Source organism: Muscardinus avellanarius (genome assembly GCF_963383645.1).
Source record: "Muscardinus avellanarius genome assembly, chromosome: 11".
Classification (NCBI taxonomy): domain Eukaryota; kingdom Metazoa; phylum Chordata; class Mammalia; order Rodentia; family Gliridae; genus Muscardinus; species Muscardinus avellanarius.
Window position 1 is genome coordinate 41439741 of NC_137797.1, and position 24984 is coordinate 41464724.

The 24984-nt window shown below is 36.3% G+C and overlaps 1 protein-coding gene across 2 annotated transcripts in view; it reads right to left on the reverse strand.

The window, feature by feature from the left end:
• Positions 1–24984, reverse strand: part of OTOGL (otogelin like) — a gene marked incomplete at both ends in the record, with an annotated part of 138688 nt that overhangs the window by 23637 nt on the left and 90067 nt on the right. For both annotated transcript variants that reach the window (XM_080706671.1, XM_080706670.1), the window contains 11 exons: positions 3671–3860; positions 6907–6999; positions 7104–7127; positions 7537–7679; positions 7937–8114; positions 8910–8977; positions 10736–10804; positions 11129–11208; positions 15363–15480; positions 17247–17525; positions 20503–20670. In XM_080706671.1, the coding sequence (XP_080562797.1) occupies positions 3671–3860; positions 6907–6999; positions 7104–7127; positions 7537–7679; positions 7937–8114; positions 8910–8977; positions 10736–10804; positions 11129–11208; positions 15363–15480; positions 17247–17525; positions 20503–20670 (1410 nt within the window). The remainder of the gene's footprint in view (positions 1–3670; positions 3861–6906; positions 7000–7103; positions 7128–7536; positions 7680–7936; positions 8115–8909; positions 8978–10735; positions 10805–11128; positions 11209–15362; positions 15481–17246; positions 17526–20502; positions 20671–24984) is intronic.

Sequence of the window (24984 nt, forward strand, 5' to 3'; positions counted from 1 at the left end):
TGCATCAGTGAAAGTGCTTAAAAAGAAAACAATCATACAATCATGGTGGCTCACACTTGTAATCCCAGCATTTGGGAGGCTGAGATAGGAGGATCACGTTTTTTGGACAGTCTCAGCTACTTAGTGAGGCCCTTTGCAACTGAGTGAGATCCTGTTTCAAAATATAGAATAAAGATAGCGCTGGGGTGTAACTCAGAGGTAGAATGCCCCTGGGTTCCATCCCCAGTACTGGAAAAAAAAAAAAAGAACAATCATTCTCTTGGATGTTTCAAGTTCAGGATAAACTGGCAATACCAGAACACAGACCACCTTCCTTCCCTGGGGTGATAAGACCTACTGATGCCTGTGATGTTTTGACCTGCTACAGCCTCTGTTTTCCCTGAGGAAGGCCAGGCTGAGGATGATCTTACCCTCCACTGAGAGTAATACGGAGCTAAGAAAAGTATGGAGAAATAGACTCACAACTCTGATCATACCATACCTAAATCCTACCCTACATTAACACATATCCTTGTCTTAATTTGTCTTAATATCCAAGACCATAGACTATAAAATATATGAATTAAACATTTTGTATAAGCATCTACATTTTTAGTACTGGGGATTGAACCCAGGGGCATTCTAACTCTGAGATATACCCCCCATAAAAAATAAATAAAATATTTTATTGAAACAGAATCTTACTAAATTGCTGAGGCTGGCCTCTAACCTGTGATCCTTGAACCTGTGATCCTCCTGTCTCAGCCTTCTGAATGCTGAAATTACTGGCTTGTACCACTGCACATGCCTCACGGCTTCAATCATCAACTCTGTGTGTGTGTGGGGGGGTACTGGGACATCCTACCTCTGAGCTACACTCCAGCCCTATTTTTATTCTTTATTTTGAAACAGGGTCTCACTGAGTTGCAAAGGGCCTCACTAAATAGCTGAGGCTGTCCTCAAACCTGATCCTCCTGTCTCAGTCTCCCAAATGCTGGGATTATAGGCCTGTGCCCCCATGACCAACTCATCAACTGTTAATCACCACACAGGTACATCAGCGTGAATAAGTTACTGATGTTACAAGATGCCTCGCTCCTGTAAATATACAGGGCTCCAAAGGCAATCTAAAAAAAAAAAAAAAAAAAAAAAAAAAAATCTCAAGTTAACTATAAAGTAGCTGCAAATATCTTAAATCTAAACTTTTGTAGAAAATGATCATTGCTAGTAAGAATGTGTCTTCACTGCAACTCTAGCCACCAGAAGTCTTCAGAGCTATACAGAATGAGATGCCAATAAAAGCTTCGCGTTTGGGGATCCATCCGCGATTTGGATCACACTCTTGTTCACTACAACTTTTTCATGCAGGACCCAGCCCGGTGGTGCTGACAGCACTCACATGTCCCTTCAGCTAACCACCCCTGGTGCTTTATGGAGGCCCTGGAGTTTAGGCAGCAACTTTTGGCCAGCAAAAAAGGTGATTCTAGAAGATCCGTTTGCTACAGAGCTTAGTTAAGAGCATAGTTAGCAAAGTATTTGTCTCCTTAAAGGCAAGATCTGAGAGCAGAGAAAAAAAAAGTTGTAAAAAATCAAATAGTAAAGCCGGGCGTGGTGGCGCACGCTTGTAATACCCCGCACTTGGGAGGCTGAGACAGGAGGATCGCACAGGTTCGAAGCCAGCCTCAGCTACTTAGTGAGGCTCTCAGCAACTTAGTGAGACCCTGTTTCCAAAAATAGGTCTGGGAGTATAGCCCGGAGGTAGAAAGTCTCTGGGTTCCACCCTCAGTACCACAAAAAAAAAAAATCAAATAGTAATCATGCCACTTCAAAGTGATAAATAATAGGTAGATACAAATTCCCAAAATATTATTTTGAGTCAGATGTGAGAGTACATGCCTATAATTTCAGTACTTAGGAGCTCAGGCAGGAGGATTGCAAGTGTGAGACCAGTCTCAGCAACTTAGTGAGATACTATTTTAAAATAAAATATTAAAATAGGACCGAGGGTGTATCTTGTAGGTAGAATGCCCCTGAGTTCAACCTCCAATACCAAAAAAAAAAAAAAAAAAAATCCAACAGTAACAATAATAACTACTGAATTGTTGTATGTATTTAATACTAACTATTTACACAGTGATAATCTTAAGTCATCACGAAAGTTTGTGTTTTTTAGCATACTCTACGTACGCAAGAAAATATGCAAATAATTTTAATAAAACTTTTTACTAAATACTTGTCTTTTTAAAAAAGAAACTGGTGTTTCATGTAATTTGCTGAGGGCAAGGACATAGTCTTATTCGTTTTTTAGCTTTAGCATCAGGCATAATGTCATACACTCAGAGAATTCATAACTTTTAGTCAGTTAATATTTGATAAGGTTAAGCCGGGCATGGTGGCACACACTTGTAATCCCTGCGCTTGGGAGGCTGAGACAGGAGGATTTCACGGGTTCAAAGCCAGCCTCAGCTACTTAGTGAGGCTTTCAACAACTTAGTGAGACCCTGTTTCCAAATAAAATATAAAAAAAAGGTCTGGGAGCATAGCCCGGAGGTAGGAAGCCTCTGGGTTCCACCCCCAGTACCACCAAAAAAAAAAAAAAATTGATAAGGTTAAATAGATATATTTTAACCAAATGAACATTTATGAACTTACATGTTAAGAAATATTTTGGGGTTTTGTTGCTGTTTTTTTTAGGGTGGTGTGTGTGTGTGTGTGTGTGTGTGTGTGTGTGTGTGTGTGTTAGATTAAACCCAAGGGCAGTCTACCTCTGAGCTACACACCCAGCCCTATTTTTATTTTTTATTTTGAATAAGGGTCTTCCTAAGTTGCAGCACTGAGGCTGGCTGTGAACTTGTGATCCTCTTGTTTCAGCCTCTCAATACTGGTATTACAAGCCTGTGATACCATGCCCAGCTACGTAACATGTTTTGAATTAACTTTCAAGTCTAATTCTTTTTTAAAATTTTAATTGACATATAATAATTGTACATACTCCTGAGTACAAAGTGACACTTCAATACCTACATACATTATGTAATTACCTTGAATGCAGGTATCACTGGCCCCATTTGAAAAGTGAATAAATCGATGTTTTCTTAAGGGTGTAGCGGTATAAAGGCACAAAAAGTTGAATATATCTTTGTTCAACTTTCCAGAAGAAAGCAGAACCAGTGTTCTTGAAATTTGTTATGTGCCTACAGATATTGTTAGGTTTTTTTCTTTGACTTGTAGCTCTATATCCAAGTAACATATTGCAATATTAAGCTTACAGATAAAAGTAATGGTAAGGCTAAGTGTGTACTTTGTAATAAAACTGAGAAAAGCTGAGAATGATGGTGAAGCAAGAATATTTAAGCATTTAACCTTTTATGCTTCATTCTATCATTTATAGTTTAAGATAACATTAGTACCTACTTATTAGGAGTTGTTAAAGTGAGTTAAGATATATCTGACTATTAATGCTTAATAAAATGAATAAAAACACAATGTATTATGGTAATGATAGTAAGTATACAATTCCATAAAATTTCTTGCTTCTCAGTCCCCCTTCTGAAAGCTGTCACTTTCTTTGGTATTCATATGGGAGCTGAAAGCAAATATCACATCTCAAATCTGACATGTGGAACAATAAGGTCTACAACATATACGCAGGAAGAAAAATTAAATAAGAGATCTGAAGACCAGTGCTTACCACAAAGTCCTTCTGTGTAAGATGACAAGTTGAATCGGAAGCTGAAGTGAATGTCTATGATTCCTGTAAGATGAGCCCACTTAATGATTAATCCAGCTGGAGTAGTAATCACATACATGGTACCAGAATCATCTATGGATAGCTGTTGGTTTTCAAAAGGCAAAGGCACAACAATAGAATCCACTTCTACCTAGAATCACATAAAATCACCTTTTAGAAAAGTGTTATTTTTTAACAATATGCAATCATTAAAATTAGGATAATAAAATTAGGAGTGGTAGCACACACCTGTAATCCTAGCAGTTAGGAAACTAAGACAGAAAGATCTCAGATTCAAGGACATCCTCAGAAACCTAGCAAGACCCCTGTCCAAAACAAAAAATAAAAAGATCTGGGGGTATAGCTTGAAGGTAGAATGTCCATGGGCTCAACTGCCAGTCACACACACACACACACACACACACACACACACACTAGAATAATACAAATTATTCAATTTTTCTTATTTAATGTAAATGCTTTTTAAAATTTTTTAAAATTTACTTTCCTGATCTTAGTGCAACATTTCTAAGCATTTTAAAATGTTCCTTCCCTGTGCCTTACTATGCGTGGTACTCTCACCTCATTGCATTTTATATTCCTCAAGACATAATTATCTTCTTTTATGCATGCTTTTATTTCTACCATCTTCAATATATGTTGATTGCACCATTACATTCTAAATTGAATTTATAATAATAAAGTTATTTTCAAAGATTTTTCTAATCTGGTTCTTTCTTTGAGCTTCAAAATCAGTGTTTAGCCATGATAGCACATGCTTGTATCCCACCATTTGGGAGGCTGAGACAGGAGGATCATGGTTCATGGATATCCTCAGCTACTTAGTGAGGCCCTTTGCAACTCAATGAGACCCTGTTTCAAAATACAGATTAAAAAATAGGGCTGGGGTGTAGCTCAAAATTAGAATGCTGCTGGGTCAAAAAAATAAAAATAAATCAGTGTTTAAGTATAAGACTGCAATAACATTCCTAACAGTAATCTGTCAAATTTGGTAAAGAACATCCCTGAACTTTTACTTAGTGGATTTGGATTTAATTCTAGATTGCATTTTAGCATGTGCACTTGTGATATTAATGTAGGCAGTCTGAGAATTATATCTTAAAAATGATGCTTTCAATAATGGCAATAATGCACAACCGTGAGCAATAACTAGCAATACTTTTCTTGAAGTCACAGCACACCAACCATCCAGTTTCTCATCTTTGTCTTTTGCTCATACTGTTGCCCTAGGCTCAAACATCATTTATCCTTTTCTTTTCTCTTTCTACCAATACTTTAAGATTTATTTTAGTGTCACCTTCTCCAAAAACACCTATTTGACTCCTCTCACAACTGCATCAAGTGATCCTTCTCTTTCTTTCTATGATATCTTAGTCATAATTCTATCACTCTACTTCCTTGCTTGCTAGATAATTAGATAATTTTATTTATGCAAACGTGACACAACTACAAGTTACTTAAGATCAGGATCTGTGCTGTTTTATCATGTGACTGCTCTTTAATAATGTGTTATTAGTTGAATTGATAGCAAATGATTGGCCAGTGATAGATAATCTGAGGCCAAAAGTAAGCCCTTCTACCCAAATGCTTAAAATGATGGCACTGACCAGATTTGGGTTTGTTTCCTAACTACTACATGTTAATGTATCAATTTCATCAAAATAAAAGTTATATGTAGACACTTTTTTTTCCAAAAAGTTACCTCATTTGCATATTTTAGGTTTTACTTTATTAGAACTTTTTAATATTATATTTTAGGCTCATTTTAATTTTATTTCCAATCCAGAATCTAGAAACCAGGGCTAACAGATGGAATTATTTACAGAAAGCATATAAAATCTCAGCCAATTTAAGCAAATTTTTACATATCTTTTTATTATACTTTAGGGAGAACAATTTAGATCTGAATATAACATCCAGCTCATAACTCACTTTTATATTATAAACATATATTCCCTAGGAATATGGTTTTTTCCTGTAGAACCAAGTGCCTCCTTTCAAACAGTTTTATTGCTCTCCTGCAGCTTACTGCAATAAAGCTAAATATTCCTTCTGTGTTTTTTTTTCTTATTTGACTTCTCATTTATTTGCCAAAAAAAAGAAGGTTTGAGCACTTCAAAGCCAGTCCTTCCATCTGTTTTTCTCTTAATGGTCTTCATTCTAGTATCCATGGCTACTATTTTAAATTACTTTTATTGATGCATTATCACCATCCATCATAACGAAGTCCAGAGTGATAGAGACAAATAAAACACAAAACTTAGTGAGCTTCCTCCCATTCCTTTCCCTTCCCTGTACACAATATTGAGCTTTGCATTGATAACTTTGTGTATTTACATCATGTCAACTGAAGTGTTCTCTTCATCAAGTTTCTTTACCACCACCACCCATCTCCCTCACCTAGACCTCCCCTATATTTATAGCACCATAGTTCACAATAGCTAAATTATGGAACCAGCCTAGCTGTCCATCGACAGAGGAATGGATTATGAAATTATGAAATACATACACAATGGAATTCTACTCAGCTATAAAGAAGAAAATTGTGTCATTTGTAGGAAAATGAATGGAACTAGAGAATATTGTGTTGAGATCAACCATTCACAAAAAATGAAGGGTCGTGTGTTTTCATTCTCTTCAACATTAGGACCCCTCCTCTTCTAGCAATTTCTACTTCATTTTGATTTGAAACATGCACATTAACTCTGAAAGAAAGAAGCTTGGCCACTCACATTGTTCATGGAGGTGTTAGCATATTTAAGTAAGCCCTTATAGTTAATTTGACAGGGAAAATACATTTGTAGGAGTTGGCATATAAATGGAAAAAGAAATGTAATATTAAGAAACACAATTTTAGTCTCTCCATAAAAAGAGTAATAGCCATATAAAAGCAATGAAGCTATATTGTTATTTTAAATTTTCTCTCTTTTCCAAATAATTTCTCATTTTTTATCTTCATCTTGGGGAGAGCACTGAGGATTGAACCCAGGGGTATTTTACCTTCGATCTATACCCCGAGCCCTTTTTTATTTTGAAACAGGATCTCACTAAGTTGCTGCAGCTACCTTCAAACCTGCAGTTCTACTGTATCAGCCTCCCAAGTACTGCGAGTATAAGTGTGTGCCACCATGCCTGCCATATTTTCATCTTGTGTGAGAATAATTTTGTATTCTTACCTGTCTTGATAGCCTATTGATAAGTATTTTATTTAGAGATGTTGTCACATTTAACTTCTTAAAACACAGTCCAGAGTTTCTTCCAGAGGTAGCCTTAATTTGAAGAAAAGAATTATAACATTATGGAGTTAGATATAATTTTAGTGATATAATTTTAGTGATAGACTGAATTTATTATGAAATTTTCAAATACTCACTAGTTTTTTAAGCAAGTTTCCATCCTAAAAAAAAAAAGTACAAAAAGAAACTCAAGAAGCATGAACTACTTAAAAAACATCATTTAGAGTAATATACTTCTAAAAAGATTTACATGAGACATCTCATTTTTTAATTTAAGCATCAGGAGATCAGCCTCAGAGATTTTTTTTTTAATGGTACTGGGGTTCCTGGAAACCCTTATACCTCCGGGCTATACTCCCAGACCTATTTTATATTTTTTTTATTTGGAAACAGGGTCTCTTAAGCCAGCGAGGCTGTCTCCGCCTCCCAAGCACAGGAATTACAAGCATGCGCCACCATGCCCGGCTGTCTCAGAGAATTCTTGAGCATCTTTGTACTATGAGAATTTCTGATATTATACATCAGCTATAGATTTATGATGAAACTATCTAAAAATGAAATCTTACCTACCTGCTTCATGGAACACTTTTCAATATGAACAACGATAATTTCCCCAGGAATTCTTACTAAGACATAAGAAGCCATACTGTACAGTGCAGCATTGTTTCCATCAAATGTAATAATGCTCAGTTCTGACAACATAGAACACCGACCTAGGACAAAATGATAGACACTGGATTTAGTCTGTTTACTACTTATGCTTTCAATAATAATTGCCCTTTTAAAAATATTTTAAATAAGCCTTATGTTTGACGAAAAGAAATACAAAAAGTCACATAGTGTGAATCAAAAATCTTAAGTCAAATGATGAAAGCTCAAAAATAATCGCTTTGGCATAATGAGGTGATAGGATAAAAAGAAATTGTTCCTGATTAAAAAACTGGTCACCACATAAGAAATGCAAACTTACAAGGACATTCCCACTCTGGACAGCAGATATCAGCGTTCACTTGAACTGGCCTTCCCCGGAAACCACAGTCTGGCATTTCCACATCCTTTGGGCAATTGAGAGACCAGTTGTACAATGTCCATTCCATATTAAGGCATATATATTGACTACAGTTATAAACAGGATCAAATTGATGAGGCTGTTAATAAAAGATGAAAATTAGTAAGTTTTTCTATATTTTTGATTAATGTTTTCAATTGATATAATTTCACATATAGTATATATTTCCTAAATATGAAAAACTTTTGAAAGATAGAATTAAAATTTCCCTACCGGTTCTCATTGATATGCCCTTCATATGACATTTAATATGTATTCACTTTAAACTCTATCTTTATATTGACTTGACACCAGAAATACCCATACCTCCAGATATCTGAACAAAATAGTCTTTTCCTAGATTCTCTAGGTTAGCTTTTTGTAAGCAGACTCATTTGGTGGCAGCAAACCATTCCTATTTGTTATGTAAAGCTAGTATAAAAATAGAATTTCTATCCATATCAGTTTTTTTATAACCAAAAGTTAATTCTACCCAAATATTGTATTAAAAATTCATATGTGAGCTGAGAAATGTAGTGCATACCTATAATCCTAGTATTTGAGAGACTGAGACAAAAGAATATGGCATATCGTAGCTGGTTGATATTTTATGAATGACTGATTGACAGAGAAGACCATGCTAGCTAATTCTTTGTTAAGAAATCACATTTAAGATCTTACATAAATTTTATTTGTCTTTTCTTACTGTGACTAGAAACTAGTTAAATAGAATCATCTGAGACAGTTAGAAAGCACAGTTGTTGTAAAGTAATGTATATTCTTACTATCTTTTAGCAAAAATGGACCAAAAGAAGTTCATGTGTGAATAGTGATATAGAAACATGGGCAAATGCTATAAAGAAATAAAGAGCCAAAAGCGACCACCCAGCCATACCTCACATTCCAAACCCGTGGTCGGGGTCAGCATGTCGAATGCTGTGATGTCTGATGGAGTAATCATTTCTATAAGAAATGAAAGATGTAATCTTACTTATCCCTGAGAGTTTGAAGTATGATCCATATGCCCTATACATGAATTATAATAGTTCATGGTTAAAATAGTTTTAGATACTTAACAAAAATGATGACTATTTGTGGGCTAAAGAGAGCTCAAAGCAAATAGCAATGCTTAGAAGAATTAAGAACCTATGCCCTGGATGTTAGAATCCAATCTAGTTTCATGGATTTATTCCCCTCCATAAAGTAAACAATGTAGGGAAAGTATCTCTGGCCCCTCCCAAAAGATACTTTCACCACAGCGGGGCAATTATTTACCTCTACAAGGGAGATAATTCCTCTCTCATTAGGTTCTTTTGTGTGTGGGAGGAGGGGGTACTGGGGGTGGAACCCAGGAACTTTTCTACCTCTGGGCTATACTCCCAGACATATTTTATACTTTATTTGGAAACAGGGTCTAAGTTGCTGAGAGCCTCACTAAGTAGCTGAGGCTGGCTTCGAACCCGTGCAATTCTCCTGTCTCAGCTTCCCAAATGTGGGGATTACAAAGCGTGGGGATTACAAGCTGCGCCACCATGCCCGGCTGTCATTAGGTTCTAATAAGGATTAAATATGTACCCAGTACCTAAAGCAATACTTGGCACAAAATAAGTACTCAATAAATTTTAGTTAATAAGAATAGAGATACTACTGATGGTTGTAAGTAAGGCTATAATTTGGAAAGTGTCACAGAACTCCTTAAAACCTTTCAGTGATTCACTGTTGCTTTCAGAAAAACTATCCGAATTTTTTGCTTTGGGCCTTTATCTGGACCCTGATCTCTTTCCATCTTATCTCTTGGAACAGTTCTTCACATACTGCATATTCAAGATATACTAACCTGCCGGGCGTGGTGGCACATGCTTGTAATCCCAGCATTTGGGAGGCTGAGACCAGAAGATCTCAGTTTGTGGATAGCCTCAGCTACTTAGTGAGGTCCTTTGCAACTTAGTGAGACCCGGTTTCAAAATAAAGAATAAAATATAAGGGCAGAGGGTGTAGCTCAGAGGTCGAATGCCCCTGGGTTCCATACCCAGACTGGCAAAAAAAAAAAAAAAAAAAAAAAGATATACTAACCTGATCAAAGTCTCTTTATGTAAAATATTCTTTATAACTTTCAGACATCTGCATGTGTTGTCCCTTCCAGCTGGAACACACTGTCTCCTTTGCCTAGTCTACCCAGCTTCTAACCTCTGGCACACTTCTGAGACTATAGCTCTAAAATAAATAAGATGTCTCTCCTGTGTGCTGTTCTTCTATAACCTGACTGTAATATAACCATCTCCTAGTATCCATGGAGATTGATTCCAGACCTCCTACACATATAACAATATCTCAATGGTCAAGTCCCTTATATAAAATACCATAGTATTTGCATATAACCTGTGCACACCCCCACAAGCTCCAAAGGAAAGCTCGGTTACATCTACCTCTCATTACTGCCAGCACAATCACTGTGCCACTCTACTCAGGATTAAAATTTAAAACCTAAATTCTGGGAAGAGATGTGAGGAAAGTTCTAGTAGTATGCTAACTGAAAAGGAGGAAGAGTTGGACCAATGGAAGACAATATGAAAGGCAAAGCCCAGGAATAGCTCCCTGATGACGCAAAAGTTGCTTCTGGGTTTTCTAGTGGATAGGATAGTCCTAATATCAGCAGCCGTGACAAGTGTGCCAAGACTTAAAACACAGAATGCTAATTTCACTGTAAAATTACAATAATACCTGTAAACATGGCAACAGACAGCTCACCTGGTGGCGCTATTGCTGGCTCTGTGGGAATCAGTGGTATGCCTATGAAGAAACAAATGTGTTCTTTAATCTGTATTTGCATGAAGCAAGACCAGTCTAATTCATATAGGGTTCTTTATCAACAAGGAAAATGTTTTGGAAGAAAAAATGAAAATAAAAACAGGGGAGGGATATGAGAGGCACGATATACATGATTTAGAAAGTAATTAAGTACAACAACAAAATTCAGGGAAGTTATAACGAAGAAAAATTTCATGAGAGCTTATTTTTGTCTTAACACTTTTGTTTATAACTGCTTGCTTCATAAAGAAAAAACAATCATACTTTTCATTTTTCAAAGTAAATTAAAACAAAGTTCACACTTACAGTCTCCTGGATAAACACATTTGAGGGTGACTTCATCGAGGATCATATTTTTAGGGCAGTAAGGCAAGCATCCTTCAACCCTTTCATGAGGAAAAAAAAGTATAAAGTACAAAAATTCCTGTGCATCTAATATATACAACTAAGATATATTCCTCCTAAAATTCTTCTATCCCCCTTGGCAAACACAAAGGAGCTCTCCTTTTGCCTCCTCTCCACCATACTTTAGATTATGAAATCTAAGCTCATGGATGATAAAAAGATATTATAATTCAGGCAGAATTTGAACACAGAACATTCAAAACATATACTTAGAGGAACACATTAAGGCCATGTTCTGTAAATAAGTGAAATACGGAGGGATAATTTATTAATATGTTAATCTATATTAGTCGTGTTGTTACTTTCTACACCTATATTCCTTCACATCCAAACAGGCACAGGTGTGTGTGTGTGTGTGTGTGTGTGTGTGTGTGTGTGTGTGTGTGTGTGTGTGTGTGACTGGAGATTGAACCTAGGGCATTCTACCTCTGAGCTAGACCACCAGAGGGCGCTGCTCATGGGCGCCAAAGCAGGCAGTCCGGAAGACCAAGGGAAGTTCTGTTCTGTCCTTCATAATGATTGTTTTCAACATAAATGGTTTTTATGTGATCATTTGTTGTTTCAGAAAATGAAATTGAATGACAAAAATTTAATAGGTATGCAATCCTATTCTACTCAACTTTATCAAATAGAAGGTATAAAAAGTTACTAGACTGCTGAAAAGATTACAGCCAGTCAGTTGTCACTGAATGAAGTCACCATCTAGTTTTTATGCAACTTAATTATTTTGCAAATCTCTGTGACAGTCAAAACCACAGCATCTCAACATATTTTCCAAAGACCATTAACTTATCCCTTTAAAATGCCTTTATAGTCATACATAACAGGTTTCCCTTTTAACTTACTTACTTGCTGACTCATTCATTCATTCTTTCATTCATTTTGTGGTACTGGGGATTAAACCCAGGGGTATTCTACCTCTAAGCTACACTCCTAGCCCTATTTTATTCTTTATTTTTAAATAAAGGAGTCTTACTAAATTTAATAATAAATGAAGAGTCTTGCCAAATGTACAAAGTCCTTACTATGTTGCTAAGGCTGTTTTCAAAACTGCAATCCTTCTGTCTCAGCCTCCCAAGTACTAGGATTATGAGTGTGTATCACCACTCCTGGCTCACTTTATCTTGCCAAACAGAATAATCCACTCCAACTCAGACAAATGAAATGCCTCAGAGGCAGACTGGTTCTTAGAATAGGTATATTATGTAATAATTACATCCATGCTCCACAGTATGCTATTTGGCGTGTTTTCTCATAAAAGTTGTCATCTTCACTAGGTATTTTTAACACTTTCTGCCATCAGCCATCTGGAGCAATGGCGGTGGTTCTGTTGGGGACTTGGAGGAGGTACCCAGGAACATGCTAAAGCTCTGTGCTCAGGTGCCCCTCGGGACCACAAGCGCAGTGAGGAACAGTCTTGGGCACCTCTGCAGCAGGGGAATACACAGGAGGCAGGAATGGAGGTGGAAATGAGAGCTCGCTGGGCAAGTGTGCGGCTTCATCCCAAGTTTTCCCAGCATCCCACCCATCCACAAAGAGAAAGAGCTACAGGACAATAAACTGGAGTCATCGAGGGCCTGAGTTTAAGTACCCCAGAGACTGGTTATACCACAAAAAGTAATGATATAGCTCAATTTCCTCCACAGTGCCAGGCTGGGTATGTCTTCTGTCCTCTTCCTTCCCAATGTGCCCACCCCAATACTTAGGCTCACCGTGGGGCCACAGCTTCAGCCCCTAACCCCCATGCCTACCAGGGGAGGAGGAAATAGATTTATGAATAAGAATAGTCCAAGAAAATGATGATGACGTCTTTGCAGAAGAAAATGGTTGTTTTATTTTAAAGAAAATGCATGAAATTATCATTTCCTCCCTTTATCCCCCATAGCACTTGATACACAACAGGGTGCAGAGACCCAAAGCGTGGCTCCCTGCTTGCAAACTGTGGGGCCTAGAGCACACTGTGTGACTTCTGTGTGTCTCCAGGTCTTCCCCTCTACATATGGGAAGAGTGAGGTCAACAATTTAAGGATAGCTTGTAGCCTGCTGCAAACATGACAGGTGCTATTCCTTGTGGTCCTTTCTCTAGACCTCATTCCATTGTGTTGTCTTTGTTTCTGACTGTGTGTGTGTGTGTGTGTGTGTGTGTGTGTGTGTGTGTCTACTAATGGGGATTGAACCCAGGGGCATTCTATCTTTGAGGTACACCCTCAGCCCTTTTTAGTTTTTTGAAACAGGGTCTCACTAGGTTGCTGCAAGTTTCACTAAGTTGCTGAGGTTGGTCTTGAGCCTGTGATCCTCCTGTCTCCGCCTCCCAAGTGCTGGGATTATGGGCCTAAACCACCATGCCCGGCTGTTTGTTTCCTATCTATTGACCGTGAGTTCCCTGTGAGAGGGTTTGGGTCTTATTTATTCATATGCCCTGGACGTTTTGTAAGACTAGTGTTCACTCTGGAGTGGAAGTTCACAGTTCTGAAATGACTTTCAAAAGCGTTCCTTACTACTATTTATCCACTTTCCTGTTCTTTGCAATATTCTCCTTTAAAAAAAAAAAAGAAAAACTGTTTATATTCTCCATTTTGTTTCTTCCTTGTCTCCAGGTTACTAAATCCAATGAACAATTTTCAGACTCAAATTTAATATCCTCAAAAGCAAATTCTGCACTTTTCCTTGAAGATGCTCTCCCAGCACATCCTTATTTCTGCAATAGTCTAAAAAATCAAATTACTTGAAGTTGCTGATATTTAACCATTGTTTGTTATAAAAATGCCAACTTCACATAGTTTCACTTAATAACAGCTGAAGCCAAACTTAAATTCTTAAATATTCTTCCTCTTCTCACATTAAATTAAACAGCATGCTGGGTGTGGTGGTGCAAGCTCGTAATCCCAGTACTTAGGAGGCTAAGACAAGAGGATCACAGGTTCGCAGCCAGCCTCAGCTACTTCGTGAGGCCCTCTACAACTTAGTGAGACCTTGCTTCCAAATAAATAGTAAGGTCGGGCGTGGTGGCGCACGCTTGTAATCCCCGCGCTTGGGAGGCGGAGACAGGAGGATCATGCAGGTTCGAAGCCAACCACGTGCGCTGGCTTAGGAGACCCTGTTTCTAAATAAAAATATAAAATAGGTCTGGGAGTGTAGCCTGGAGGTAGAAGGGCTTCCAGGAACCCCAGTACCACACCACTACCACCACCACCACCACCACCACCACCAACAACAACAACAATAAAAATAAATAAAGAGTAAAGAATAGGGCATAAGGTGTAGCTTGGAGGTAGAATTCCCCTGGGTTCAATCCCCAGTTCCACAAAAATAAATATAAATTCAGCAGCATGCTCACTGGTCCTACGTTTAAAATACACCCAAACCTGATCCCTTCTCATGAATCTAAGGCTGCTAATCTAGTCAGCTGTTTTTCTGTTGTCTGGGTAAATGACCAGCTCTTCCCTGACTTGTATTTCCCCAACAGTCCGTCCTGATACAATAGCCAGAGTCAATAAATAGATGATCACTCCTCTGTCTGTCTGAAGTATACCAGGGCTTCTTGTCTTAAGTAAAAGATGAAGTTTTTTTTTTTTTTTTTTTTTTTTTTTTTTTTTTTTTTTTTACCAGGCTACCAGGCTGTATCTGTTTTGCCCGCCACTCTGATTCTCTGGTCTCATCTCAGTGCTCTTAATTCTGTTTACTTGGCTCCAAAAAATGTCCCGTCTTGCTGATCCTCAAATATACCAAACAAATTCTCACACCAAGACTTTTACACTGTTCTCAGACAAACTCATACACACCCATTATACTGCCTTTTTTGCATTATTTTTCTCCATAAAACACATCGCCATCTAACAACGTGTTGCATTATATATTTACATTTGTGTTTGTTTTCTGATTCAAACTAATAATGTGCAGGCTCCATGGGGGCAGGTACTTTTTCTATTTTGTTCAGTATTGTAGCCCCAGTAGTGAGAATTCCTGACACATGCATAACCCTTAATAAGTAATTTTTTATTAAATTAATGAATTAGTGTAAGGGCATATACAAGATTTTTGTGAGAATGACTGCTTTTAAGCCTAACACAAACTTCACTAGAAACAGAATCTGTTAGCACTAGAATTTGCTCATTCAGTGGTAAATATTACTTACGGTGGAAGAAATGTACATGCTAGTGCTTCAGGGTCACTACATGTTTTAAAACAGGGAGTGGCACAAGGTTCATATCTCCATTCACACATCTTCCTATAAGGCACTGCTGCCTGGATTTCTAAGAAAAAAATATGGTTTAGATTGTTTATAGTTTTTACTAGGGATGAAACCCAGGGGCTTTCTACCTCCGGGCTATACTCCCAGCCCTATTTTATACTTTATTTGGAAACAGGGTCTCACTTAGTTGCTGAGAGCCTCACTAAGTGGCTGAGGCTGGCTTTGAACTGGCACAATCCTCCTGTCTCAGCCTCCCAAGTACTGGGATTACAAGCATGTGCACCATGCCCAGCTTAGATTTTTTATGTTTTTAATACATAGCTTGAAAACTAGATCCCTGTAGAGTTTGTCCTTTCTTTGAAAATAATGTGTAAAAGTCAAATCTATGGAATAAAAAATATATTATATGTGCCTGGTTACCAAAGTATTTATGCTTTGATTAAACATATAAACACAAATTTGGCTTTCCAAGATTTTACAAAGCAAACGGTTGGGGAAAACTTAGAAAAATTCAAAATTATCCTTTCTCTGTTTAGTGAGTTTTCTCTGATTTAATATCAAAATGTTACCAAATAATTGTTTGAAATTTTACTTTATTCAAAGTAATTTTTGGTCTATTATTCTATTTCATCCTTGCTATAACTATGCTAAACAGGTACTATTTCATATCTAAAAATGAAGAAATAGAGGATAAAAACCACAAAGTGACTGCTTAACTTTAAACCACTAGGAAAATGGTGAGACCAAACACATTTATAACCAAATATCAAGGGAGAATGTTTCACATTGTCCTGCTCATAGAACTTAGCACACTCTCTTGTGTAAGTATGCAAAAAACTAAATAAATAGGTTTGAATAATATATTTATAATTAGAAAACCTGTCTACATTGCAGACTTTTCTCCTGCAAACTCTAATACTCTCCCCTTTCCAATCATAAAGAAGTCCTTATTTAAGCAGTTAAAAATTATCTCTGAACTATTGAATGCCATTAGAGAGACTTTGAATACAGAACTCAATTCCAATTTATGGCAAGAAAAATAAGACTTTTTGAAAAATGTCTAAGATTTGAGTAATTGCTAAACTTGAGTAACTAGGATTCTGAGAGAGGAATGGCTCTAAGACTTGAGCAGGTTCCTAGAGCTCCATGGGTTCATGAAGCCCACAGTAGAAAAGGGATTTGCTGTCTTAAATTGCTTTAGGAGGGTTAAGGTGAAATAATTTGTTTGGAAGAGTTAAAACAGAAATCATGCCTTTGGGTTTTGAAAATGGAACATGACATTTTAAACATTGTGTGAAAAAGTGAATTGTTTTCTGCAACTCAGAAAATTAAATTGCTATATAGCTATCTCTCTTGAAATAAGATTAGGTTTTTGCTAAACCAGGAAAATTATTCAGAATGAAAACAGACCATTGAATTCAAAGGACAGATTCATATAATGTCCCCATCACTGAAAATTAAATGAGTCACAAATTGCCTTCTATAATAGAAAAAATAAAAAGTATATACAAATACTAGACAACCATAGAACATAGGCAGGTTCTAATTCCAATATCCAGACAGTAGTTGGAGTAATAATTATGGTAATAATTATAAATAAGGTTCTTTAGGAGTTTCCTAAGACATGTATATCAGCTTATTTAATACAGTAACTGAGCATGGTGGTGCATGGTTGTAATCCCAGTACTTGGGAAGCTGAGACAGGAGGATCAGACAGTTTCAAAGCCAGCCTCAGCTACTTAGGCTCTCAGCAAATTACTGAGATGATGTAAATATATAATGTAAATAATATCTCTGTCCTCTGCTTGGGGACCTCAGGAAACATACCTTCTATGCTAAAGCTACTTGACTGCTTGAATTCTTCAGTATCATCATATTTTGATGCTTTTACACTAGAATCTGTGAATGTGATGAAAAAGCCTTTCTTGTTGTATAATTCAAATGCACTGTAACCAGGGATCCAGAGGCCCTGATGATGGAAAAAGGTTGCTTTCCGACGAAAGGCTGGATTTGCCATCCACAGCTCCAAGCTAAGAGTGTCGTCATCGTGGGCATAGAGAAAATAGTTTGGTCTCTCAGCTGATTCCAAGGAGACAAGTGCCAGGGCTGTAAAACATAGACAGATGTTTTGACAACTCCTTGGCATCTCGAGGGGAACAGGTCATTAACACTGGCCTTATTCAATGTATTGATAAAGTTGAGTCAACCATGCCCTGCCATCACCACACATGCTATTAAAGGATTATGAGATCTCTAAGATACAAGAGTACTCTAAATGAAGTGCATAAGAATGATAGCTTCCCCCAAAGCGCTCTTGGGTGAGTTCTGTTTTTCAAATAATTTGTTATGCCCTTCAGGAGGAAAAAGGAAATGTCAATAAGTATATAGTTTCATACCTGGAATCGAATGATCGATTTGTATTTGCAAGCTTTAACATTTACAGGTGTACAAAATCCACATAGCTGAATTGGATGACATTTTCAGAAAATAGAGAAATATAGGTATGTAACTGACTGCAATTCAATATCACTGGCTTCCTGATGAGCAAATGTTCTTGCATGAGACTTTGCTTCATCAAGAAAAGATTATAGTGGTCAGGCCAAGCTTCAATATGTAGGCCTAGGTACAAACGTTCTCAGTATGACCCCAAAGGCACAAGGAATTAAGAGAATCAACATGTGGGCTGGCATTAAACTGAAGAGCTTCTGTTCAGCACAGGAAACTCTCAAAAACCTCAACAGAGAGCCAAAAGAATGGGAGAGAAATTTTGCCAGCAACTCCTCCAATAGAGGACTGATATCTAGAATATACAGAGAACTCAAGAAACTCACCACTAAGAAAAAAAATAACCCAATCAAAAATGGGCAAGTGAAATAAATATACGTTTCATAAAGGAAGAGATACAAAACCCAATAAGCAGGTAAAAAATATTCAACATCATTACCAATCAAAGAGATGCAAATCAAAACTACTCTGAGATTTCATTAACCCCAATTAGATTGGCAATCATTTAAAACACAACAACATATGCTGGTGAGAGTGTGAAGAAATGGGAATTTTAATATATTGTAGGTGGGAGTGTAAATTAGTGAAACCACTTTGGAAAACAGTATGAAAGATCCTCAGAAGAATGGGAATGAACCTAACATATGACCCAGCAATACCACTTCTGAGTTTCTACCCGAAAAGAATAGAAACCAAGCTGACAGACTAATTCATGTGTATCTTTGTTCATAGCTGCACAATTCCCAGTTGCCAAACTATGGAACCAGCCAAGATGTTCATCAACAGATGAATGGATTATAAAACTGTACATAATAATATTTTACTCAGCCATGAAGAAAAACAAAATTAAGTCATTTGCAGGGAAATAGATGGGGAGAACATTATGCTAAGTGAGATTAGTCAGTTACAGGAAATAAATGAGGTGTCCTCCCTAAAGGGAGGAAGCAAGGGAGAAAAAGGGTCACAGGAGGAACTCCAGAGAAAGGAGAAACCATAGATGAACAAATAAGGCAACCTAACTGAGGGGGGTGGGAGGAGGGAAAAGGAAAATTCCCGAATGTACATAATGTACATTCATAAACATATCAAAGTCAATCACTAAGCCAAACATGAGAAGAAGGGAGAGGGAAGGGAAAAGGGTAGGAATTAGACAAGGGCTATAAAATATGTGCATGTATGCCTCTACCATCCCATACCTTATTAAGATGTATGATTACAATGCACCAATAAATTAAAAAAGAAAGAAAAGCCTGAATACTCAATATTACTATTTCCAAAAGATGATCAAATAGCTAATGAATAATTAGGCTTTACAAAGTATCAGGGAAGGACCATTCTTTTTCCTTATGTGCTTTGAAATTTTTCTTTATGCTTGTGAAACATAACATAAATTTTTAAATTGAGATGTTATGTTGATTTTCTGAAATAATTGTATGTGGATTTTTCTATGAAGAACATTAGTTATTGTAAATCATAAAATGAAGGTCTCTATTGTACTCAACATAATTCTAAGGGCATTTATTGTCTCCTAAAATTTTTCAAGTTCCTTGCTGAGCATTGGAATATGCAAAGGATGAAGAAAACTTTTATATAAGAAAAAATGATATAAGTAACATAAATTAATATTTTAGACAGTGATAGGGGCTTATAGAACTTCCCTTTACAAGAAGAAAAGCATTTCTTCTAACTGGAGAATTGGGATACTTTTTAGAATAAGTCAAAGTTGGATTCATTCATTCGAGAAATTTTTCCTACACTTTAACAACACATTCTGCCTGGTTCTAGGTAGTCTGTATAACAATGATATAGCCTGTGTCACCAGATCAGTGGTATTAGGTGTTAGATAGATACAGTTAGTACAGACTTGTTGGTGCAAAACAGTAAGTGTAGGGCCGGGCTCAAATAACTAAGGATGTGTTTGTAAACCAGGACAGCAAGGTCCACTTAGGATAACAGACTGTCTCAGTGATTGTCTACAGTCACATATGTGCATTTAACATTAATTTTTTTCCTCAAGAGTAGGGAGGAGAGAGGAAAAGAGGAAGTACTATGGAATGAAATTGAATAAATTATATAACGTGTATGGACAAAGATGTTACAGCAATCCCATTATTATGTAGAATACAATGCCCCAGTAAAAAATTAAATTTCTTTGATGTCAAATCACGTTTTTCCTTATACTTTGATTTGACATTAAGTTCTTTAAATGTTAGGAATTAGTAGGTTGTCTTTGAAAATTTTCAAATTAAGTTCTGTGATGAATACTCAGAAAATATAAGCTTTGTAGCTCCAGTGGTGCAATCAGTTAGTGCGCAGTACTTATAAGAAAATAATAAGCTTTGCTTATTTAACATCAAAAATTCAAATAATTGCAATTCTAACATAAATGTGCCAAAAGATAAACAAAGAAATTGTTCTACATACAAAAGCGGTAGGTGTTTTGTCAAGTCAAATTTTATGTGTCTTTAAAGAACATAAGAAAGTATCATAAACTTATAAGATCCCAAGTTAATATTTGATGAATGGATAATAAAAACTATAGATTGAAATCTAAATTCTTATTTTTAGTTATACTTACATGATGTCTTCTCTTTGAAAAGGGCTGGAGTAATCATAAAGTTAAAAAATAAGTTGCCATGAATACTACTTCTTGGCAAAGAGAAAATGTTTCTACTGGTCATGTTGGCACCCAGAACAAGACCACTCTGCCCATAACTTGCCAGCATGTATGGCCCTTCTCCAAGTCCTAGATAAGTACAAATAAGAGAATTAAAAATTAGCATGGGACTTAAAATTTTAATGTCTCATTTCAATGATATAAAATTAATAACAAAACTTGAAAATATTGAATAGTTCAAATTTATTCCTAATAAATGAGCCCTTTTAAGAATAATACAATAATATGGAATATGTCAAACATACTTAAAATATGCCTCTTAGAATTTACAGTATATACAAATGAATATGTGTACATATATGTGTGTATTTTCACATGTATATGTTTGTATCTATGTTTAACTTCAACTTGATTCCTATGCCATTTAATGTACTTAAAAGGACAGTATTGTAAAATTTTAAATTCTTTTGAACAATCAAATATTATTATATAATCATATGTATACTTTTAACAGATACGTGTATATTTATTTTTACATTGCAGATTATGTTAAACATTTATATACTTGTGCTAGGTCATATCATAAAAGATTGATCATATGATAGTTGTTGTATTTCATTTCCCTACTTCTATCACTTTTATCTCAAGCACAATTTTATCTTCTCAGCCCACCCACCCTGAAGAAGGAAGAATAAAAGACTCAACAAATATAAGAACAAGATGTATCTCCTTAAGGATTGAAGACCAGGCCTGAGAGAAGAGGAGAGCATAATTGGATCAGAGGGATGAGCAGTTTTTAAAGGAGGAATAATAATGAGGATAAAAAGCTCTATCATGAAGACCAAGAGAGTGTGGAGGGACCAGAATGTAGAGGGAACTCATGTTCAAGTATTCTCCCCTCCACTAACATCATCTGGGACATATTTCCATGGAGCATCTTATACACCTTGTGGATCCTCATACATTATGAAAAAAAGAACTTCATTAAGGACTTAGATACCTTGAGTAGATACAGGAACTTGAAAAACTTGGCCCCACCTCCAGGTGGAGCTAAACAGAAACAGTGGGGAATGTTTATGAGCCTTGCCACAATGGACCTATTGTCCCCTTTAGAAATGTATACTGCAAATAATGTTATGGCTATGAGCCAAAATATACAAGAAATAAAGAAAACTATACCAAAGGTCTCTTGTATAAACAAGTAGATTAATGAATTATAATGAGATACCATTTGAAATGAAGAAGACATAGATACTAACCACGGCAGGTCTTGAAGCACCCTCCAGAGTACTCAAGAGAAGAATGAAAAAGGAGATGGACAGCTAAACAAAATCCTCTTTCATCCAACAGCAGATTCCCCACACAGCAACCAGAAGAGACAAGAGTCATCTGAGAAATTCATTTGTACAAACACCTAATGCTTTAAAATTGACTCCTAACCAATTGATAGCTTACTGCTGGACTCCTTTTTTTAAAATCAACAATAAGAGAGATAAAAGTCATTAATCTCACTATTAATTTTCATAGGGAGTATAATTTTACTATTCACTGAAAGCAAAACTTTTCTATACTGATTCTTTAAACTTAGCAACAAGCATAGTCTACCTAATAATATTAGTCTGAACTTAAAAATTACATAATTTTATCACGATACCAAAGTCTTGCTCACCTATAGCAATAATAATAATAATAATAATACCTTTTAATTCTAAGTAAATGCCGTAGAAATGAATATTGAAGATACTATGTAGAATCTTTGGGCTAAGGATTATTGGAATAATCTCATCTGTAACTTCTAAATTCTATTATATAAATTTTTTTCTTATAGAATCATTTATTTCTGTACTTTAAGCACATCACTATCTTAATAACATAATATTTGGTATTTGGTAAGTAAAGGGAGAAATATTTCAGATATAAATTTCCAAAGAAGAATAGGTAAAGTTACAGTAGCTGTGAAATTACGGGGAATGAAACAAATCAAGACTAATCATTTAAAACAATTTTATTTTTAGGATTACTATCAACAATTGCCATGACTTTATGATTTCCTTCCATCATCTATCTCTACTGCATGACACATTGGTGCTTCTGTCTCTTACTGTGATCATAGAAGACAGATGCCCCTGTCACTCCTCTGGACCTACCAGCATTTCCTGAAAGCCAAATGGCCTATGTTCAACCTCTGATGGCATCTGTATAGTATTACAAGTTGAGCTAGAAGAACTTGTTTAAGTAATTCTATAATATATTTTAAAAAATACACTCCTAGCATGCATCAGCCTTGAGAGAAGGCAAAAGGTACCAAATAGTAAGATACAGAGATGTGGGATGCAGAGAAAATTCTGACTTTGGGTCCAGTGGTCTGCAGAAGGGATGCCAGAGGGGACATAGGCACAGAAGGGAACTCTCACAGCAGAGCTATGTGAGATGAGAATGTTTTCTGGGTGTAGTGGCGCACACTTGTAATCCCAGCATTCAGGAGGCTGAGACAGGAGGATCGCAGTTCGAGGACAGCCTCAGCTACATAGTGAGGCCCTTTGTAACTAAGTGAGACCCTGTTTCAAAATAAAGAATAAAAAATATGGCTGGGGGTGTAGCTCAGAGGTAGAATGCCCCTGGGTTCCATCCCCAGTACCAAAATTTAAAAAAAGAATGTTTGAGTGAGGAAGTTGTTGGAGAATTTTCTCACATTTTGTCTGTGCACATCATGTGGAGTATGGGATAACAATGGATGGTGATCATTCCTACAACAGAATGGGTTAACCACACACTTGGCCAGCTAGCAAAGAAGCCAAGCCCACTGGCTCTGAAGTCAGTCTGTTTACAAGTCCCAATTAAAAACATTTTGGCTAAATGACTTTGGCAAAGTTATTTAATCTTTTTGTGCCTCAACTTCCTCTTCCATAAAGAATTGATAATAAAGTGTTTATTTAAAAAATGAAATATTTTGAAGCTTAAATTATATGGTATAGGAAAAGTAGTTAACACAGAAAATATCTATAATTATTACTCTTGCTATTATTGTTAGGCAATCAACTGCACTTTAATCTTGGAACCCACAGGGTTAATATGGAGTATCTTTTTCAATAATTATTATTGGTGCTGGGGATTGAATCTGGTGTATTATACCTCTGAGCTACACAACCCAAGCACTATTTTATTTTGTATTTTGAAACAAAGTCTCTCTAGGTTGGTGAGAGTCTTGCTATTTATTGAGGTTGTCCTCCAATCTGCAATCATTCTTTCTCAGCCTCCCAACTACTGAGATTATAGGCATGAGCTACCATGCCCGACTGACACTAGTCATCTTGAATGAGAGCTTACTCTAATAAACCATCTTTTAATTGATTATTTATATAATGTTTATATAAAGACTCTATCTCTAAATAAAGTTATATTCTAAGTTGCAGAGGGAGGTCTCACTAAGTTGCTGGAGCTGGCCATGAACTTGGAATCCTCCTGTTCCAGCCTCTCAGGTACTGGAATTAAAAGCATGTGCCACCACACTGGGCGATATTGAGTGTTGTGTGTGTGTATCTATTTAAAATCTTGAGCAGGAAACATTTTTGGTTACATTTTCTTTATCTCAAGGGTATTTTTTAAGATGTTGGAGTTTACTGATCTATCAAACTTTTATAAGTGTAACAAAAACATCCAAGAGCTAAAATGTCCAGTCTCCTTTCTCTTCAATTCATCATCTCTACTTCTCTAAAGCTACGTAGCCTTTCTTAGACATTTATAGCTGACAGAGTTCTCTGTGGTTCAGTAAGCCACCAAACGTGTCTGAGATTGATTATTTGGGCTAAATTTTCTTTAACCACACTCTACCCATCCATCCATCATGCATCACGAGTTCAGTTTGTCCAGATACTAATAAAATGCACAGTCCATAGACCATTGTATTTGTCTGTGTTGGGTTTGGGTGGCTATGCCTTCCTCATTAAATAGGTTTGACAAAAAGCAGACTTCCAATCTGCTATCTTCTGGAATTTTCACTGAGAAAACAATTCCTTCTCTTCTTACATCCATGCCTTAGTTTTAGGTAACACATCTTTTCATATTCTCATTGCAAATCGGAATTCTTGGGGAGGCTAGAAGATTATCATTATTATTATTATTATTATTATTATTATTATTATTATTATCAGTAAGTTTTTATTCTGGCGATATGTAAATGGTTATTTTTGTCTACAGTGATGGCAAAATAAACTATGCTTTCACCACATTTTTATATTGTTTGTTTGATTTCTACATTATAAAAATTTGACAATAGTCTCTATTCTATACAATAGACTACCAGAACTTATTCTTTCCAGCCAACTGAAATTTTGTAAGCCTTGACCAACATCTCTCTCTCTCTGTACCCCAGAATTTAACCCTCTGGAAACCCCCATTTTATTTTCTACTTCTATGAGTTTGACGACTTTAGATGACATATAT